This window comes from Monomorium pharaonis, chromosome 3 (assembly GCF_013373865.1).
Source record: "Monomorium pharaonis isolate MP-MQ-018 chromosome 3, ASM1337386v2, whole genome shotgun sequence".
In the NCBI taxonomy this organism is placed as follows: Eukaryota; Metazoa; Arthropoda; class Insecta; order Hymenoptera; family Formicidae; genus Monomorium; species Monomorium pharaonis.
Window position 1 is genome coordinate 20,803,617 of NC_050469.1, and position 19,860 is coordinate 20,823,476.

At 35.5% G+C, this 19,860-nt stretch overlaps 1 protein-coding gene across 1 annotated transcript in view; it reads right to left on the reverse strand.

The window, feature by feature from the left end:
• The window catches only part of LOC114254240, a 35,152-nt gene extending 16,855 nt beyond the window's left edge, over positions 1 to 18,297 (reverse strand). Inside the window, exons 1-2 of the mRNA XM_028189996.2 lie at positions 18,085 to 18,297; positions 4,448 to 4,621 (exon numbers count right to left, since the gene is read on the reverse strand). Of these exons, the coding sequence (XP_028045797.1) occupies positions 4,448 to 4,621; positions 18,085 to 18,204 (294 nt within the window). The 5' untranslated portion in view covers positions 18,205 to 18,297. The remainder of the gene's footprint in view (positions 1 to 4,447; positions 4,622 to 18,084) is intronic.
• Positions 18,298 to 19,860: the final 1,563 nt, after the last annotated feature.

Sequence of the window (19,860 nt, forward strand, 5' to 3'; positions counted from 1 at the left end):
ATATATAATATGATATATTGTTCATATTTAACTTTTCTTTATCTAAATAAATTTAATTAATACTCAATAATTATAATGCATAAGAGAATACATACATAATATATTTAAATTTAACTCATTATAATGAGTGATTAACTCTTTTTATTCAATTATTATTAAATTTAATACAAATATATCAAGTCAATATAGTCGGCATGAAGTATAAGAGTTGGATAATCATATAAAATGTAATATAAAATATACAAGAAAAATATTAAATAGTAATACTTATATGCTAAAAGAAAAAAAAACAATTAACAAGAAACAAAATTAATTAAGATTAGGTATTAATAGGATAAGCTGGATCTAATGAACAGATTTAACTAAAGAAAAGAAGAATGACTATAACGAGCAATCAACATAAACTTGTCGTCAGTCATAAAGTAGAACGTTTACATATCACCGGAACGATCCACCGACTTTGTATTCGCGAGCCTAAACACACACATAGGAAGTTGATATAGAAGTCTATTCTTGTAAAACAAATAATCCCTGCAGATTCGAGACGCAGATTATCTGTGTGTGCATTGAAGAGTTTCCTAACAAATTAAAGATTAAAATAATTAGGAAAAAAGTGTAAACGTAAAAAAATAAAAAAAAAGGTATAATTTTTAATAAAAATTATTTTGAATTTATCCGTTTTCATTGAAAAATTATCATATTTGTTTACTTTACAGCATCCGTTTGTTCTTGAACACTCTGTATATATCGCAAGATATAAAATGAATACTCTGTATATATTATAAGAAAAAATAAAGTTAACGAGAGAGAGAGAGAGAGAAGAGAGAGAGAGAGAGAGAGAGAGAGAGAGAGAGAGAGAGAGAGACTCGAAACACAAGGCATGTGAAGTAAAAAATCTACAAAAATACAGGCGGCCTCCTGCCAAGCGGAATATACAGGAGACGGGAGAGACGAGGGTATGCGGCTGCAACATCAAGTATCAACAATATTGCTCACGGTCTCGGTCTTTTGACACGCGAAAAATAAGACGAGGACGGTATCCGCAGCAGAAGGTTCTCCTATCCTTCTGGCGGGGTTCCGCTCTCCAGACCGGCGAGTTTGCTGCAGAAAGAGTCTTGGAATTCAAAATGGCTGTCGGCGGGATCGCGCGAGCCGCTATGCGTGGGCAATTCATCGGCAACACCATCTCGCGCTCGTGGCACGTGTATGTCGCTGAAGAGCGTCACTTGCGGCCATCATGATTCTCCAACTCGACAAAATCGAACAATCGAAACTACATTCTTCTTATTTTCTCCAGGTTCTAAATTAGTTTGAAAATTAAAATTTAACTACTCTATTAGAGAAATAAATTGTGTATTAATTAACTCTTAAGATGGAATCTTTAACTTTTCAAGAAAAGTATTTGATTGTCATGTAATAATATAAACACATAAATATGTTAAAAACACATAAATTTTAACTGCCATATTAAACATGTTAAATCTATGTGTCACATTATTCTGTTTATGATAATCATCTAATACATAAATAATGAAAGTGTGTTCTTTATGACAAAGATATCTTTATAACAAAAATATCTTAATAAATAAAAAATAAGAAAATAAATTTTTTGATAGAATAAAAAGAGATAATTTCCTTTTCTTCTTTATTTTCTTCTTAATTTAATTTAAATATTTCAGATAAAGTTAAACCATTAATCAAAAACTATTTTATAAATTCAATAATTATTAAACAAGACTAAAATTATTGACAATTATTGATAATTAAAAATAAAATAATTTTTATTACAGTAATGAGTAAAAACAAAAAGTTAAAGTAACTATTTCATGTTTTACGTGTAAAGAACAATATTCACAAACATGTTGAGATGCATAAGTCTCAAAAAACCCATTCAGGATTAAAATAATATTTATATATGGACATAATATTTAATACTCTATCAGATGTACATCGCGACATTTAAAACACGATTATATAAATCACGAATTAAAAATTCAATACAATGACGAAATAAAAATTCAAATACGACATACAGTAATAAAATATTTAAAAGTGGAAAATCGAAACTGCTGACTTGCAAGCGGCCATGCCGCGCTCCACGCCATCGTGTCCGACGGCAGCCATGCTCTCTCTATACTTCGATATTCTCCTCCTATCAGCCATTCTATTCCGAAGAATGGTAAAACTAAATCTAAACTTTTATCGAATATAGTACGATTTGGCGAATGAAATACGTTTACATTAACAGAACTAGACAAATGGCCGAACCTATAAGAATTATGTTACTGATTTAGGCTATAATGGCCATATGGAAAAGATGACCAATGGCCATAATTTCTCCAATAATTGCTAAATAAATGTGTTCTTGTAATTATGTTCAAAGATAACCGATATTCGCCGTAATTAATGTGTATATACTATTCAAAACTACAATATTGTGGCTATTATATCACATCGATAATGTTACATCCTTTAAATTTTAGTAAACTAATATACCAAACGCTATTATAAAATAATATAAATAAGAGTACATTTTTTTGCATTTTGCAAAACTATGGCCATCATACCCGAGTTTACTGCACGTAGAGCGATGTATTAAATAAACGATAAGCTTTCAATTGAAAACCAATCAATCGTGCGAGTCAATCATGAATTACACACTACGAATATTTACAGTATCTAGGTTTCTCATGCGAGCAGAAACTCAACGCACCATAACCGCCTACCCGTTCGACCACCCCGAGAATATACTGCATCTTTCTCATCTCGCCTCATCCCCCACCTCTCTCTTCTCTCTCTTTCTCTCGCTCTTTCTCTCTTCTTTTCCGGTTATTTCTTCTTCCCCTCTCACTCTCTTCCCTCGTGTATCTCCACCTTTTCTCCATCCCATTTTTATTCAAATTCATTGGGAAGCTCCTCCGCGCGAGTAGGTACTCCCAGTCCGCCCGTTACCGGCGCGCTCCTCCTCTCCACCCGTTCGCCGCACTCACGTTCTCTTTTTTTTTTTTGCTCCCCCTCGCTTTCCATAAATTCTGAATTTTATTTAGTCCGCTTCGCACCGTGCCGTTGCTTCGTGTCTTTATACCTACGCGTTTTACCTGCATCGGAACCGAATACGAGAGATCCCTGTCCGTTTTATCACGAAAAGATACCGCACGCTTGAAGTGCGTATGCGGTAAAATCAGAAGCATGCCACTGCATTCTACGAGATATTCCGATCACGATGCATTTTCTCCAGAATTTATAGACGTGAACGATTCAACTGATTGTGAGAGAATAATACCATTTAACATCTAATTTCGAGTAAATCCTATCTTAACAAAAGCAATTGTGCTAGCTCCCTCTTTAAAAAAAAAAAACATACGTCTAAACTTTTTAATGTCCAATACAAGATCTATTTATATGTATCTAGCGTCTTTTTGCCAACGTTAAAATCAGATATTCATATCAAAGGTTTACTTTTACCGTCACATTAAAATGAATAAATTGAAAAACGGGCTACAATTTACATCTAATAATATTCATAACTGCATTAAATAATTATTATAAACAAAACTTATAAAAATATATCAAAATATGTTCGCAAAGATCACAAATATACATGTTGGGAGATAAAATTTTCGGACTTAGCGATGCTCAAATGTATAATCAATGATGGGTAATTTAGATAGCGATTATTTTATATACTTTATATACTTTATATCTCTCGGGCCCACAGGTTTGCCTGGTCATAAGATATGGATGCGTTGTGTACGTTGATACGATGGAAGGGTAAAAAGCGTAGGTATTCGTGCAGGGAAGAACAAAATAATGCTGAACATGCGCGCCATTGGAGGGTCGTAAAACGAAGGGGATCGAATCGCAAGAGTTCCTGGCATGGGTTTCTTTCTGCAGCACTATTGCCTAATGAGACTGTCTTGCCATCGCAGAAATCTCGATAGTCTAATGATGATCGTATCTATACGAGCGGACAAATTACGTTAGAGTACCATCGCGATAATATAGCATGTGACGTCCTAAAAGTAAAAATTATGTGCCGCGTATTAATTCTATACAATTGGGCTCTTTAACTAATTTTATTAGTTTTCCAGGGCCGTAGTTGTTTTTATGTTCATTAAAAAATTTTTAGTGCTGTGTTAAACATTATATTTCATATCATTTTCTCGTATTAACGAAATAAAGAATTTAATACATTCAACAGCAAGAGCGCTTTGGTGTGCATATAGCAGGATTAGTAAAACATGCAACGAACGTAAAGCTAAAATTTTATCTAGTTCAATAAAATTCAAATGACGAAACGATTTGAACAAATTCGATGAAATCTTTCCTTCTGCGTATATCTTTTTGCACGAAACCTACGCGATACATGTTAATGCCGTTCTGAGGCGCACACAATCGACTCAGAAAGATTATTCTAATGTAATTGCAAAGTGACATTTCGACTCACCTTGCGGCTATAATAATAATAATGACGCAGAGGTCGCTGCGGTACGACGACAATCCAATGTCGTCGTGCGTCGTGGCGGCAGAAGGGCGTAGGGAGAGGACACTTTTGCCCTTTTCCCTTCCAAGGGTCTCTGTGATCCGAGTGGCTACTCCATGCCGATCCGTTTTTCAACTGCTGAAACAGCCACACATTGGATTCGCGTTTAACACAGCTGATAAAAAACAGGGACATCGGATATGTTATTTGTGCGAAATTTCACGAGCATTGTTCTTATTCGGCACGAGGGTTATATAAAAATGTCAATAATCCTTGCTATAATAGGGATTGCAATGTTACTGATGAGCGTTTCGGTGAAATTTGTTCTTGGAGCAGACACAAAACACAAATCACCATGTTACTTTCGGCCAGTCGAATTTCCGCAGTAACTTTCGTTAAGACACTCACGGTAACGAGATATTGAGACAGAAGAAGCACAAATTTTCAACTATAATTCACAGTCTGCTTATTGAAAACTTGCTTTCAATTTTACAGTTTATGTTAACATATTATGTGAAATGCGTTAATGAAAGAGTTTTTTCTTCATCGCTTCTTTTTTTCGCGAGTACACAAGAAGAAACGATGATGCTAACACAACAACGCTCACACTATACTGCGCACAATGATCGTTCAATACGTTCTATATCGATCGTTCGACACATAAAAAACGGGTGAGAAAACAACAAGAGAGCAATCATCGGATACGACCGTTCAAATCGTGTCGACACGTGAGATCGTAGGCAAAACGCATCGCGTCGTCGGGATTTCGACCACGGCTGGCAACCACGGCGGCTAAGGCGAGGCAAATGTTGGTGAACGCAACGGAAATATACACCACGAACCGAACGAGTTAGCTCGCTGCCAAAGCTTGGCAACAGCACTACGCGACAGACGCGTGTAGCCAAGACCAGAGAGACCGTAGGTACCGGCCAACGGGATTTACTATGCTTGAACTGTACCAGCCGTCTCTCTCTCTCTACTTCTCTGTCTCTTTCTCTTTCCCTCTCTCTTTCGTTCTTTCTTTCTCTCCTTCTCTCTTCCTCGCTCCGTCGGTTGAGGCACAAGAGGCCAGCGCAGCAAGACGAGTTGTTGCAAGCGACACGTAACAACGACCGCCTCTTTACCTCGCACACTGCCGTCGCAAAACCGTAGGATGGAGTCAGGTCGAAGCAGGCCAATCAGGCGCCCAGCGTATCTACCTGCGGACTGCCTTCTGTGTAGCACCTGCAGGCAATATGCCTCAGCCTTATACTTTGTAAAATGCCGGCTCGCGTCGATGACAGATCGTCCGCGGCCCGCCTTGGCTCTAACCCCTTTCCTCTTTCGCCGCTTCTGCGTTTCTTTGCGCCAAGATTGGCTTACCACGCGAAGCCAACTGGCTGGTCCTGATGTATTCGCGTGTTGTACGCACGGCGATTGCCAAGTCAATTTATCAACGGTACATCAACAAAAAGTTTTTTTGGCGCACACAAACAGCATGCAGATGAATATAATGGTTCTGGGGAGCAGCACTTGTCGACAGAACTAATATCAAAATCTCTTTCTTTCTTTCTTTCTCTTTTCTTTCTCTACCTTGATCAAAACGCTGACATCATTACATGCCGAGGTAACGCGCAAAAGGCAATTTACCAACGAATCCGTGAAGACAATTTGTCGACGCTCCATCTCCCACTTGGAATTTCAAGATGACCGTGGAAAGAAGCGAGTCACTATGCCACGAAGCGGAGTACCGCAGATTGAGTCACTAGCCGGTTTTATTTCGGTACCTGTTATTGGCTCTTAACGCTCTCCCGCAAATGCGAAACAAAAGGTCCGCCATTGATTAAACTTGCTAGTCTCTTGGAAACATTTAAGACGTTCACTTGGGCATCCCTAGCGATAGAAATGCCGCGTTTTCTCGCGGTACTAGCGAACCTGTCAAAACCTCTCATTATCTCCCGTCATTATTCCCTGCCGTCATCATTTTCATTGCTAGCTTCATGATTGCTAGCGTGAAGAATGTACGGCGTACGCTCGTCTAACGTAGCCTGTGAAAATTTCGCGGAAACGTTCGCTACAAATGAACATTCTGCAATTCAGTCGTGAAACAATGTCGCTCTATACATTTCAGCGAGATATCTGATTGCACTTATAAATATAAGAATATCCGCACGATATCCGCAGAATTGTTAATTGCACAATTGTTACGTTAACAAAAATTTGTTGGCCTTATATTGAAGTCGGTAACGCGATTTCGTCACATTTACACTCAATTGTTAGTCGTATTTGCAGGTATAATAATATGTCTCATTCGATCCACTCACTTAGGTCCCCCGAATTAATACACTAATTTATAAACATATCCGGTTTTCGCGTAATATTAAGTCGCGGCAGCTCATCTTCATCGACTGCGTTTAGGACAGACGATAAAAACGTCAAGTATCTTTATCACTTACGGCGGCGCGGCTTTTGGGGCTTTAAGAACTTTTAATTAAAATACTTCGGGCACACAACAAGCGTGCGTCGTGAAAGAAGCGGATGGCGGCGTGAATTCTAAAATAGCGGCGTCGTGGAAGGAGCAGATCCGATGTTGATGTCCACGATTGGTTAACTCGGGTTGTTTCGAGATCTTAGGTCCAGCCCACGATATCTTAATAGATTGCCTTCTACTTGAATCGCGTCATGGCCGTCTGTTTGCTCGTAGGGATCCTGTTTCGTTTTGAACGACCATCTTATGCCGGCGGTTATAATTCACAACGCGAATCTCACTGTTCTTATTAATACTAATACGCCTCTACAATTCGAATTCTCGAATTAGTTCTAGTTGTAAAGTACATAAAAACTGCGAATGGCTTTATAATTAATTATCTAAATTTATTTATCGGTTTCACAACGGTTTCCGACGCATGAGTAACGATTATTCCTCGTTAGAATTACTAGCCTTTACGTTTTATATCCCGTCATCATGTTGCAACGTAACAGATTCATCACGTGACGTCGCGACTGCAAGTTCGAAATTCGAAACCGAAGAACTTAGCACGAGGAACAGCGAACGATCAGGCACTTCTGTTCGAGTGCATTTAGTACCTTTTATGTTTATTATTTTATAGCGATGTAATCTGTAGGCAGTTAGACTTAAATAGGCGGCCACCGTGTTTAAATAACGGCGCTCGATGGGTTTGTGAAGTCGTAATTTATCGTTGATCATCGTTCATCAAAAAGGCCATCGGGCACACAAAGTTCGAACCTACGCGAGGCAATAAATTTACAACCTCCAAAACCAAAGCATAAAACTTATAACGTACATTTGTAACAGATATCCATAAGGATATACCCACGTAACCGTATCGTTGTATATTCTTTGATCTCTAAGACCTCGGATCAGACGGCAGAAACCCGCGCTAGAAACTTTCATTATGGAAATATTATGTATGTCTGCTATTTAATGAACTAAGTCCTCGAAGAGAATTTATTATCTACACAAATTATGACTCGATCCTAAAAAAAAAAAGAAAAACACCGAGAGCGCAGCACTTTCGGCTTGTTTCGGCGTCATAATGATTTACGTTCGCGATTTCTTACGCGCTTTTTCGCCTGTAATACATAATGCGTGAAACTAGGTTAATCCGCGTATACCGTCATTTCAAGCGGCTATAATCATGCACAGAAACGGAGATGATAAGGTCATCAACTTAAGCGTTAAATGTTATGTAGAAATAGCTAATAAAATTAACAAAACTTTTTCATTCATCAAAATTTTTACGATTATTATTGTTGGAGGATATTTAACAAATAGTCTTCAAGTAAATTACATAGCGTATATTTCATTTCATATTATTTATATTTTATATAAAATATACGTGCCGATATTTTTTTTTAAGTCGTACTATCTAAAGTAAAATAAGTGATGATTTCTTTTTAAAGAAAAAGAAAATTAAAGATATATGCAAAAAGAAGTTGCATTTAACTTTTCTAATTAAAGGAAAAATAAATTAAGTCTTATTAAACACATGATGACAGTGGACATAAAGTTTATAATTTTGTGACATAACAGATTAGAATTTTGTTTATGGGAATTTGACAATATTGCACATTGTTCTACAGAAGCAAAAACCAGCTTAATACGTGGGTTAAATAATAACTAATTAACATAGGATTTATAAAACAATAAAAAATGAATCATTGTTTTAAATATATGTTAAAATATTGTGAAATTTATATTACCGATTTTTTAAATCGGCAATATAATAGTGTTTCTTCTGTACGCTGAAAGTATCGGCCTATTCGCAGTATTCTTAAAGCTACTGCGTGTGACCTGCAGCCTTTAATGCTATATAAATAGACATTATATAATAAAGTGATTGATCACCGAGTTGAACTATCATGTGTTATAAGAAGAGCCAATAAAATCGTCAAGGTCGTTTCGCTCATTAAAGTATTTATGATTGCAATTGTTATGGGATATCAGCCACAATTATCACCTATTTAACTTCGCGCCGGACGATTTGTCTTCGACATAGCGCAACGCTTTACAGCTCGGTCCAGTCACACCGATAGAAGAAAAGGGAAGACGGGGGAGAACATAAGAGCTCATAAATGCGAATTTAAGAGACGCAATAAAAACACATTGAAATCGAGAGTGAACGAGCGGAAGCACGTGCTTCAACTACTGCGAGATTTTGTTCGTCACATTGGTACTCATTTGCGAGTGCGTTATCGATAAAAAGTGCATATCCCGTTTCTTCTAATCCCTTTACACTTACTTCTCTCCTTTTTTTATTATTTGTAATTTTAATTAAAGCATATTATTTTTAAGATTAAATTAAAGTTGATCTTGGCATAAAATAAGTAGTAAACTCCAGTTAATTTTTACTAATTAAATACTCTTTTTGTGATTAAATAATAGAAAAAAAAATGTTCAGTCTTTCTTTCTTGTTTTCTCTCTATTATATAATATTTTACTTACACTACTAATTTCTACAGATTTATACGTTGCACGACAGTTTTAGTACACTGAAAAAAATATGTAATATATTCAATAAGATATGTTATTGCGGGCTGCCAACTACATAAAATACTCAATACAATAATATTTGCTATTAATGCAAGTACAATGTTGATACTGCAATAGCATATATTATTGTATTGAGTATTTTATGTAGTTGGCAGCCCGCAAACACATATGTTATTGACTATATTACTTTTTTTTCTGTGTAGCTTTACAAAATTGAAACAAATGACTCTACATTCAAAATAACGATTCTCCAATCACGTACTGATGTATAGTTGAAAATTATTATGCACTGAAGATGGCCGAAACCAATGCGCCGAAACGTCTATAATTAGAGTAGTCTTTCTACGAAATACATATTATAATATTATAAGCAAACTATCCTGCTCTAGCTCTATTAGCATTTATTTCACCAAAATTTCTACAGTGTTATACATTCTGTAATCATTGCACATTCTGTAACGTAACCGTATATTTTCCCGAATAAACGTGCCGGATCGTAAGTTTGCAACAAAAGTGATTTCTCTTTCTTTCCCTCTCATTACCTTTGAAACCTTGCTTTACACAATCCATCTTGAGACAACGTATTTATTTGATTTAATACTATTTAGTAACAAGTACCTAAAACCCTATAGCTATAGGCACAATACCTTTCAATGTATCCTCGTTTTCCCATTATTAAAATTATATAAAAAAAAGAGTTAAAAAAAATTACGTTCTTAAAGATCTGTTTATTGCTTTAGGCAATGTTTCTCCTTGAATTCGTCACGATACAATTTTTTTTCTCCTGCCTGTAAATGCCGAAATGATTCAAGCTATAAGGTTTCGACGAAAGGTCAAAAGTCCCATAAACCGTTTATTGGTGTCTGCAAAAACACTCTTGAGTAGACAGACTTCTGTGATATGGTGAATCGTTTTTGATATATCTAAAATTAATTTTCTTCAATTTATTGACATCCATCCTTGATATTTTATTCTATTCCTCATTATGTCTGTATTTGTAAACTTTATGCGATCTAATCTGCAATTCACAAATATTTTATCAAGAAACGAAATATATTAAACTCAAATTAAGATATTTCATTGCAGACATATTAATCAGAATAGAGGAAAAACATTAATTAATCAACCGTCTTCAAAAGAAAAAAAATTTTTATAATTTCTTATGTGCAATTAATTTCGATTAAAATAAACTTTTTATGTACACAACATGTACACATAATAAACTCTGCATGGACGTTTAGTTTATAACATTTTTAGTAATAGATATTTAAGAAATATACTAGACATTGCCTAGGATGCTTAATAATTTAATTTAGAGCAACAAATGGATATCTTCAGAAATTTTCAAAACATAGGTTTACACTGAAAATTGTAGTCTGCTAAGAAAGTGCAAATTCCAAGCAAACCGACTGGCAACGTTGCCTTCCCTGCAGAGTTGCGGTATCGACCGCGATTCCCAGAGGCCAAACCGTCTCAACCTCCAAGTTTCTTGTTCCTTCTATAGTTCAAACAGCCTTCAGGATTCACGACCCCTTCACCCTTTCGCAGCTCAAGCGAGTAACACGATAAGCGAAACGCTGCGGGATATAAAATCGAGGCAAATGTATTTTGGATAGTTACAGCAATGCTGAATGAAGCAATAAAAAAAAACAGATGTATCAAACAAATATAATGGATAAATACTGAAATGTTATAAAATATTTATAAATTTTTTGTAATTTTGTGTTTAAACAAATTACAAATCAATCAATCAAGTTAGAACTAAAATAATGCTACTAAGAATAACGCAATATAATTCATCATTATCATCATCATCATTAATTCGACTATGTGACACAATTAAAACAAACAGTAGTTAGACCAAATTGTTAACACAAATTAGTACAAAAAATCGTTAATTGAAAATTATACTTTACGTGCAAAATGAAATATTACGTCTCGACATAATTTGTCGGCAACGAGTCGCTTCGTCTGACGTGCATTTTAGACGAAATATTAAATCGGATTTAAACAAAGCCCTAAAAGAGCATTTGGCCATGATTTAAAGGGCTTTGCATGCAGCCGACTGGAATGAAAAGGATGCTCGGATCTCGGTAGAGTGCATTCAGTTATGGAGGCTGGGAAAGAGGAAAAAAAAAGAAGAGGGTGGAGGGCGGGACGGAGCGGGGGAGGAAAAAGACGCAGGGCAAGATGCGGGCGAAAGAAGTGAGGTATCTAATGGATGTGAATATATCGCTGTAATAAATTTCGCAAAAAGCCGACGGAGAGGGAGGAAGATACGGCAAAGGTTCTCGCTCGCTTGGTCCAGTCTTGGTTGCAGAGCTTATTTCTTGCAGAACGAAGGAGGAAGGAGAGAAAAGCCAAAGGAAAGCCCTCATCTGACTATATCGGGGCATCACGTTTCCAGTACGTGCCTAGGCGGCCATCTTTTCTTTCTCGTCCAATCGGAGACTCCTGAGCGGTGGTGGGGTAAAAACTACCCTTAGGGCGAAGCGGCTCCACCCCGAGTTCTACTCGAACCGATCAATATCCCGAGCCATCCCTAACAACAGCCATACCGTAGCTAGAAGCCGGGGAAAGCTAGAAAATACAATGTTGAGAAAAACAAACTTAGAATTTACGAGAAAGACTAACTATTCCTAATCGTTTTCTAAACACGATTAAAATTCTTTGTATTAATATTCGACAATTATAAATTTTACAAACATCTTGCGTAATTTTTCAAAAATAAATGCATTAAAATTTTTATAATAAAGATTCTTTACTTGTTTCTAATTAAAGTTAAAAAAATGTATTTAAAATTACACATAGTTAAGCTGTAACTTGTATTTATAAATACAAATAATATCGCAAATAAATTTTTTAATCAATTATAAGAAAGATTAAATATATAAGAATATTTAAATATATTATTTAGACAACGTAAATGCGTAGTTTGAAAAATGGACATTAATGGAAAAATCGATTGCAAATGTGAAAACGCCTCCATGAAATTCCACGAATCAAGAATAATGCGCATTCTCCTTTTGGTCATAAGATGAAATTCAGATGTCGACTTATACTCCTGCAACCTTCCCTGTTAGTCGACGAAAACATGGCCGCCGCTCGGCCTCCAAACGCCAACCTCGAAAGGTCGATATAGGAACGAGAAGACACGGAGTGGTGGAAGCATGAGAAGCACGGAATCCCGTCGGGGTAAGAAACCTTAGCGGAGCAAGGTGTATGTATGGACAGGTAGACCACTTTAATTTTAAATGCTCACTGTAATGAAAACTTTTCTCATCAAGAGCAGTTCCTTATTAATGCGCCGCGCCATCTTGCCGTCAAATAAGTGTTCAAAGTTCAACTACTATATTATGTCAACGCGTACCGTGGTTCCTAATTTTATACATCAAAAATTATGCAACGTGGAAAGTAATCATGTTATCGAAAGTTACCGATGATAAGATAAGCGTGAAGGTGATCGTGAAGAACCATGATAGAAATGCACTTGTAGTTTTATACAAAGTTGAAACAAAAGAAAAATTTTTCTTGCAAGAATCGATGTCAAATAAATCTTGTCTCAATAATTAAAAAAAAAAACAGTTCTATTAATGCGTCAAGGCAAAATGTAACAGTGACAATGTTTACTGAAACATAAAATCTGTAGAATTTGATACTCTTTTGCACGTATGAAATGAATACGGATTTCATGAGTTGTTTTGTTCTGCAGGCCTTGTTATTAAGACTGCAGTTCACTTGACGCTACAAACGTTTTGAAGCATTTTGTTGACCAATCGGAATAAAAAGCGTTATAAATTGATCAATCAAAAAACACTTCGAAGCGTTTGTAGTACCAAGCGGACCGTAAATAAGTCAGCAAATAAGTGATGTATACACTTGGTGCAACAAACTTAAGCTAAGAGTGGGGAGTTTCTATTATAAATTGCTGCATTGAAACTATTGTTGGAAAATTTACAAAACGTCATATATGAAAAACACTTGATTATGCCAAATTTAACTAGCTACTTGATTTAGCTGCAATAAAAAATGTTTATTGTTTCTATTAAATAAAAGATGTACAAAATTCTTCGCAGTACTTTCCACTCAATTATTATTTCCGTTTCTTACTTCAAAAAATTCTGTCGTGTGTGTTATCTCGAACGATCGTTTTCCGTATAGATTTAAATAATCAAACAATGAACTTGATATTTTGTACAATATACTTGCATAAGTAATAATAGTCTCTTTTAACAGTGTAGTTATAAATAAGTCTACAGTTATTCAGTCTACAACTAGCGGCAAAATAAACTTGAATGAAAACATGTATATGTAACTTTTTGCATTGACTTAAGATAAATAAAAGATTTATTTCAAATGGTTTCTTCTCGCGGTAATTACATTTAACAAATCTTTTACGTGGATCTAATGGAAAACAAAGATTGCGTTAGCGTGAGTGAATTGTAGTAAACGCTGATTCAACTTTTTAAGAATTTATAGTGCAGAGAAAAGTATTCGAGAGAGGATAACAAGAATGTAAATTGCAAGCGGAAGAGCCGCGATAAAATGATACACCGCGATCGGTCGACCGGCGGAGGAGCGGTGGCGCACAGGATGGCGAGGAGAAAGCCGAAGAAACAAGGAAAGGCCACTAACTACGACGAGCGGCCGCACATAGGAGCCGCTCTTTGATTATCCTGGTTGGTATAATAACAAGTTCATGAAGATGTTGATGCGCATGCGCGCACACGCACGGCACCGCTACGAAGGGATCTTTGAATGATGCACACCGGCACACGTCGGTTGGAATATAATATAGTCCATTTACATACTTATAGGCCCCGCATGGTCACGAAGGAAAACCCTTCCCATCGTTCCTCTGCCATATTCATTGGCTCGCCCCCTCTGTCCTCTTGTCCTCCTCTCACAGATCGTCCTCTTTGTTTTCAGGCTCCCTTTCGTTCTTTGTTAAGGGACCATCCTCTTCGTTTCTCGATCTCTCCCGCACGGTTTCTGCCTTCCTTATCCCCGCCTTAATTCTCTTCTTTCATTTTTATTCTTTCTCACGCGCGTCTTTTCTACCAACTATCTCTTGATCTTTGCGCTATCTCTCTTCCCAGCATACACACACACACACACACACACACACACACACACACACACACACACACACACACACACACACACACACACCACTCCTGTGAAGCAGTTTTACATGTAATGGTGGCGTCTTCTCTCCAAGCGGCGTATAAACGATCACTACTGGTAGGTAGGTAGATAGGATTCGAAGGTTAGGCCGAAGACGTCTTATTTGAAACAATGTTGTATCTCGCGTCCCGCTCGTAAATCCTCATTTCGAATCTTGACTTGACTCTCATATAAAATCCCATCGCGCTGGACACCCCACCATTTCAGCGAAACATGTCACCCTCTTTTGCAATTTTTTTCTTTTACGGACTCCATCTCCGACCAGGTACCCGCTTCTTTGTTCACGTTGACTGTGTCTGATATAATCTCAGTCGACTTCTCTCTCTCTCTCTCTCTCTCTCTTCGTATTAGAATTATAACACTTGTATTATGCATCCATAATTTATTCTTTCTTATCGAATCTTTCCTATCGCATGCTCGAAAAATTTCTCAAACTTGAGATCGATATCAACGGTTGAACCGACGGGGTTGGGTATTCAAGAGTCCCATGGTGCTGAAGCCGCCATGCAACAACCGATAAGATCCTCCGATCTGAATCGAAGAAGTGAACCAATCACTGATTCCCGCATGATGGTTTCTCATGAAATATTACGTAACATGACCGTCCTCAATCGATCGCGCAGTGCCACGTCGCGGCACCGCGCGAGCGCCTAGATCTCACCACCTCTCGTCAGCGTCCGACAGGTGAAACACGACGGCGACGGCGGGCGCGACAAAAACGTACCGGGCGTTTAGGTTACATCACGATCTTCCCCGGGCGATAAATCAGAGAGCCCAAAGCTACGCGACACGCGAGTCGTAATATTTAAGTTAATGGCTCGGTATAATAAAGTTAATGGCTTCATGATAGCCATTCGTGGGACAAGCAGAACCGACTGCCGCGCGTTCGCAAGACTCGACGAGAGCCGCGTCGTCCGCCGTAATGAATACACTTTAAGCGGTCCTCTCCTACGGCGTGTGCAAGTGCGCCAGGAACGATGTCCAACGTCCGACGGTTCGTATATGCGCATATACTCGGAGCTGAGTTTTGCACGTCGGTTCGCGTGTCTCGGACCACTTTCAGCATCGCTTCTCGCGCGCCTGAGAGAGAGAGAGAGAGAGAGAGAGAGAGAGAGAGAGAGAAAGAGAACCGCGTTGAAGAGACTCGCCTTTATCACCTTATAAAACGAGCAACTCTCTCGCGCGCGGGCGTAAATAATGGTCGACGGTCTTTCTCGAGGAAGAGACACACAACGTGCTGAACGTGATACGCGTGTGCCGCGAAACGAAATTGCACTCTGATCGCGGCCGACGCGTCCAGTCGACGATAAGATCCCTTTAGCGTCCCCCGGAGGTGGAGAATCAAAGCACGATCGAATTTTTTTTAAGAAACGGGACTTATTACCTTTCCTGATGCTCTTTTAAGTAAGTGACAAACATTAATAATAGCATGATAAAAAAAACATACTTTTTTTGTATAATATTATTTACGACTGAAAATCATTCTGAACATGTATATTGAGATATGTTTTACGACAGAACGTGCAACTTTGTTGTTTGCAAGGAGAACTTGTGGTGCAATACAGGATAAGACAATTATTCATAAATATATACTACATCCCTATTGTCTAAAGTTTTAGAAAAATTATTTGATGCATTACGGAATGTGACATGATGTGCATGCAATATATTTTTCATTATTTTATAAGTTATCGATTATACGATCAACGTCAAGTAAGGGAATTGTATGGCTTTGTGATTTTATTGAGATTCAATAATTGGAACAAAATTAAATTATTAAAAAAATTATTAGGAAATTAAGAAATGCATTAATAAAAAAAGTTTCAGGTTTGTTATTTACTAGAATAAATGCATTTATGTATAAATACATGCAATATTTTTCTAAAAACGTTATATGCCTTCAAGGTATATTATTAAATCCCTCTCTCTCCCCGTAATATAATAGTGCAATTCGATGCGTCATATATTTCTCCTCCTCGGATTAATTTAATGATTTTAGTACCAAGGGAAGGAAAGATATGACTGGTGGAAAGATGCGGCTATAAATAAGCCACATCCGCTTATCGGGATAATTTCGAGATTGCTCCAAAAATTTTATGATGTTTTTACACATTGCAATATTTGATGTAAAGATGATCATATTTTTCTCCTCAAGTGGACAAATTTTCTTAAATATTGTTTCTTAAAAAATTCAAGTTTTAACTCGAAATATTTATGACCAAATTCCGTATTAAAATTTTAAAAAGAAGTAAAATGAAAAAATTGTATAAATAACAATTTATTTTTAAACTTGAAATTTTTTTACTATTATAACTATTTCCTCAGAAATGTCTATAAACTAAAAAATATAGAAATATTATTATATTTATTCGAAAAAGATTATTCGAATTTTCAACAATAAAAGATATTGTATCGTATTGTACACTGAAAAAAAAATGCAATATATTCAATAAGATATGTAGTTGCGGGCTGCCAACTACAGATATACTCAATACAATAATGTATGCTATTGCAGTATCAACATTGTACTTGCATTAACAATAAATATTATTGTATTGAGTATTTTATGTAGTTGCCCGCAATTACATATGTTATTGGCTATATTACTTTTTTTCTGTGTATAAATGCGTTGCTATGGAATACCTTAATGGAATATAATGAAAGTATAACGTTAGCTAGAAAGTGTAATGCGCTTGTTAGAAATTTTCTATTGTGAGCGTCCATGTTTCTCAATTTCGTTTCATTTTTTTTGCTAGCTGTTTGCCTAATTGCTGTCAGAAATAATGATTCTTCTTTTTATCTTTGTGCGCGTGTTTATCTCTTTATTACTATAATTTCCTCCAAAGAATAATCGTCTTATCCTGTATTGCGCCGCAAGTTCTCCTTGCAAACAACAAGTTGCACTTTCTATTGTAACATATATCTCAATATACACTTTCAGAATTATTTTCAGTCATAAATAATATCATAACAATAATGTCTATCAAATTTTCATACGTATATGTATAAATACATGCAGCAAAATAAATTTTTTTTACACGTGTTTAATAAATCTAGTAATAAACTATCTCTTATCATCTATCTCTTTTTGTGTCTCTTTTTGTGTTGTTCATAATCTTTTATATATAATTAAATATATAAAACTCTAATTACATGCACTGTTACTCACATAATTGAAAGTAACAAGTATTGAATCAATTATATCGATATGATCATAGTGTTCCAATTAATAATCATTAATTAATAAGTATATCAGTATTATTCGTAGATAGTATGTTTCCATGTCATTATAACGTACTGTAATTCTTGTTTCGTAAGGATCGACAAGGGAATTTAACTCTTTTTTGTAATTAGTTACGATTAGTTCACCCTCCGTTACTTTGTATGGCTGAGTTATAAATTATTTCTTATATACATTTACCTTTGATAAGCCGCAAGTGGGGTGGTGAACCAATGGCGATAATTCTTCTTCGCCACATGAGGAATCCTGCAATAAAAACTGAGTATTAATACACGAATGTTCTCCACGCTTAATCGGCATTCATCAATAAATTCCGCAAACACATTGATAACATTAAACTTTAATTAATAAAAATAATGTTTGACTAAAAATAAAAAATGCATCTTAACTATTAAAAAGATTGACTATTTTCTTTCACAAAGTAATAACTATTTATTGTAACTATTATTGTAGGATACATTAATATAAAAACACATCAAATTTGTTGGAAATATATAATTGTCATAGAATGTTTATACTTCAAATTCAAATTTAATTTTACTAACCAATAAAAAGTGCTTACAAACATTTTAATAAACAATTTATATACGTATAATTTATTATATTTATTGTTTAAAAATAATTTTAACTTAATTTTATAAACTTATATTCTCTTTTTATTTTCAATAATTTATTACTTTTGCATAAGATTTTTGATTTACAATATCTATCTTTAAAATTAATTATATAACATATAATTAACTAAGTACAAGCCTACATAGATATTTTAATTTAATGATAAATGAATTACCTGAATAACAAATATTATCGACGAACTAAAAAGCCGTCGGAACCTGACAGCACTCACAAACATAGCAAGACACAAAAATGCTTTTTATTATTTATACATAAACGTGTTCACAATATTTTATCGAAAGCTTATGTCAAGATCCGTCAGCGTGCCGTGCTGCCAAAACGAAAACTGAGAACTGTTTTTCAAAACAAGTCGATGAGACATGACGACAGAAAGAATCAACGCAATGTTGCTGCGAAAAGTCCTTGAATCTCTATTCGCTTCGGTAAGCGCGGGTTATTAGAAAAAAATTGGAGTATTGGCGGAAGGATCCTCTTTGTAGAAGTGGAAAAAATTCGTGATTTATGGCGATTTCTCGATGGCCTGTTCGGCCTTCAGCACGAAGAATTTAATGAGAACAACTTCCTTCATCGGAGCACGCGTCTTTTGAAATATTCTTGACAAACACTGTAGATTTGACATCCAACTGCAGATAGTTGCACATTTTAAATTCCATAATACAATGGTTAAAATTAATAATTATTATTAAATAATTTTTTTTTTTAAACGTATAATCGACTAGATTGTAGTTATGTTATTGCATCCATACTTAACAATTAAACTTTCACTGTATTTTATATAGATATAATAAATATATAGATATATTTATATAAATATATAATATAAATAAATTTTTTAAAATAAATTTAAGTTTAATTCTCACATTTCTTTCGGAACAAAGTACCGTCGGCCAAATGTCATTAACAATTTAAATTTTACTTTTATATCTTATTCTATTGTTGTTTATATTATATCATAATGTAATTACATTACTCACGAGAAAGTACACAAAATTTGAAGTTACTTACGTGTACTTCTCTCTCTCTCTCTCTCTCTCTCTCTCTCTCTCTTTCTTTCTCTCTCTTTTATAAAATAATATTAGTTTTAATTTTTTGAAGTTTAATATATGCTATTTAATATTTTTTTAAATGTATATTTTTAGTAATAGCATAATGTTGCAACTTAGAAGCAATATTAAATTAATATCGCAAAATCTAAGATAAATAATGTAAGGAAAGTAAGGATATTTTTAATTGAGTCTCGCGCGTCGCCATTTTAACGTTGTCCGACGGACAATGATTGGCACGCGCTGTTTGCTATTGTATATATAACTTAACATTTAT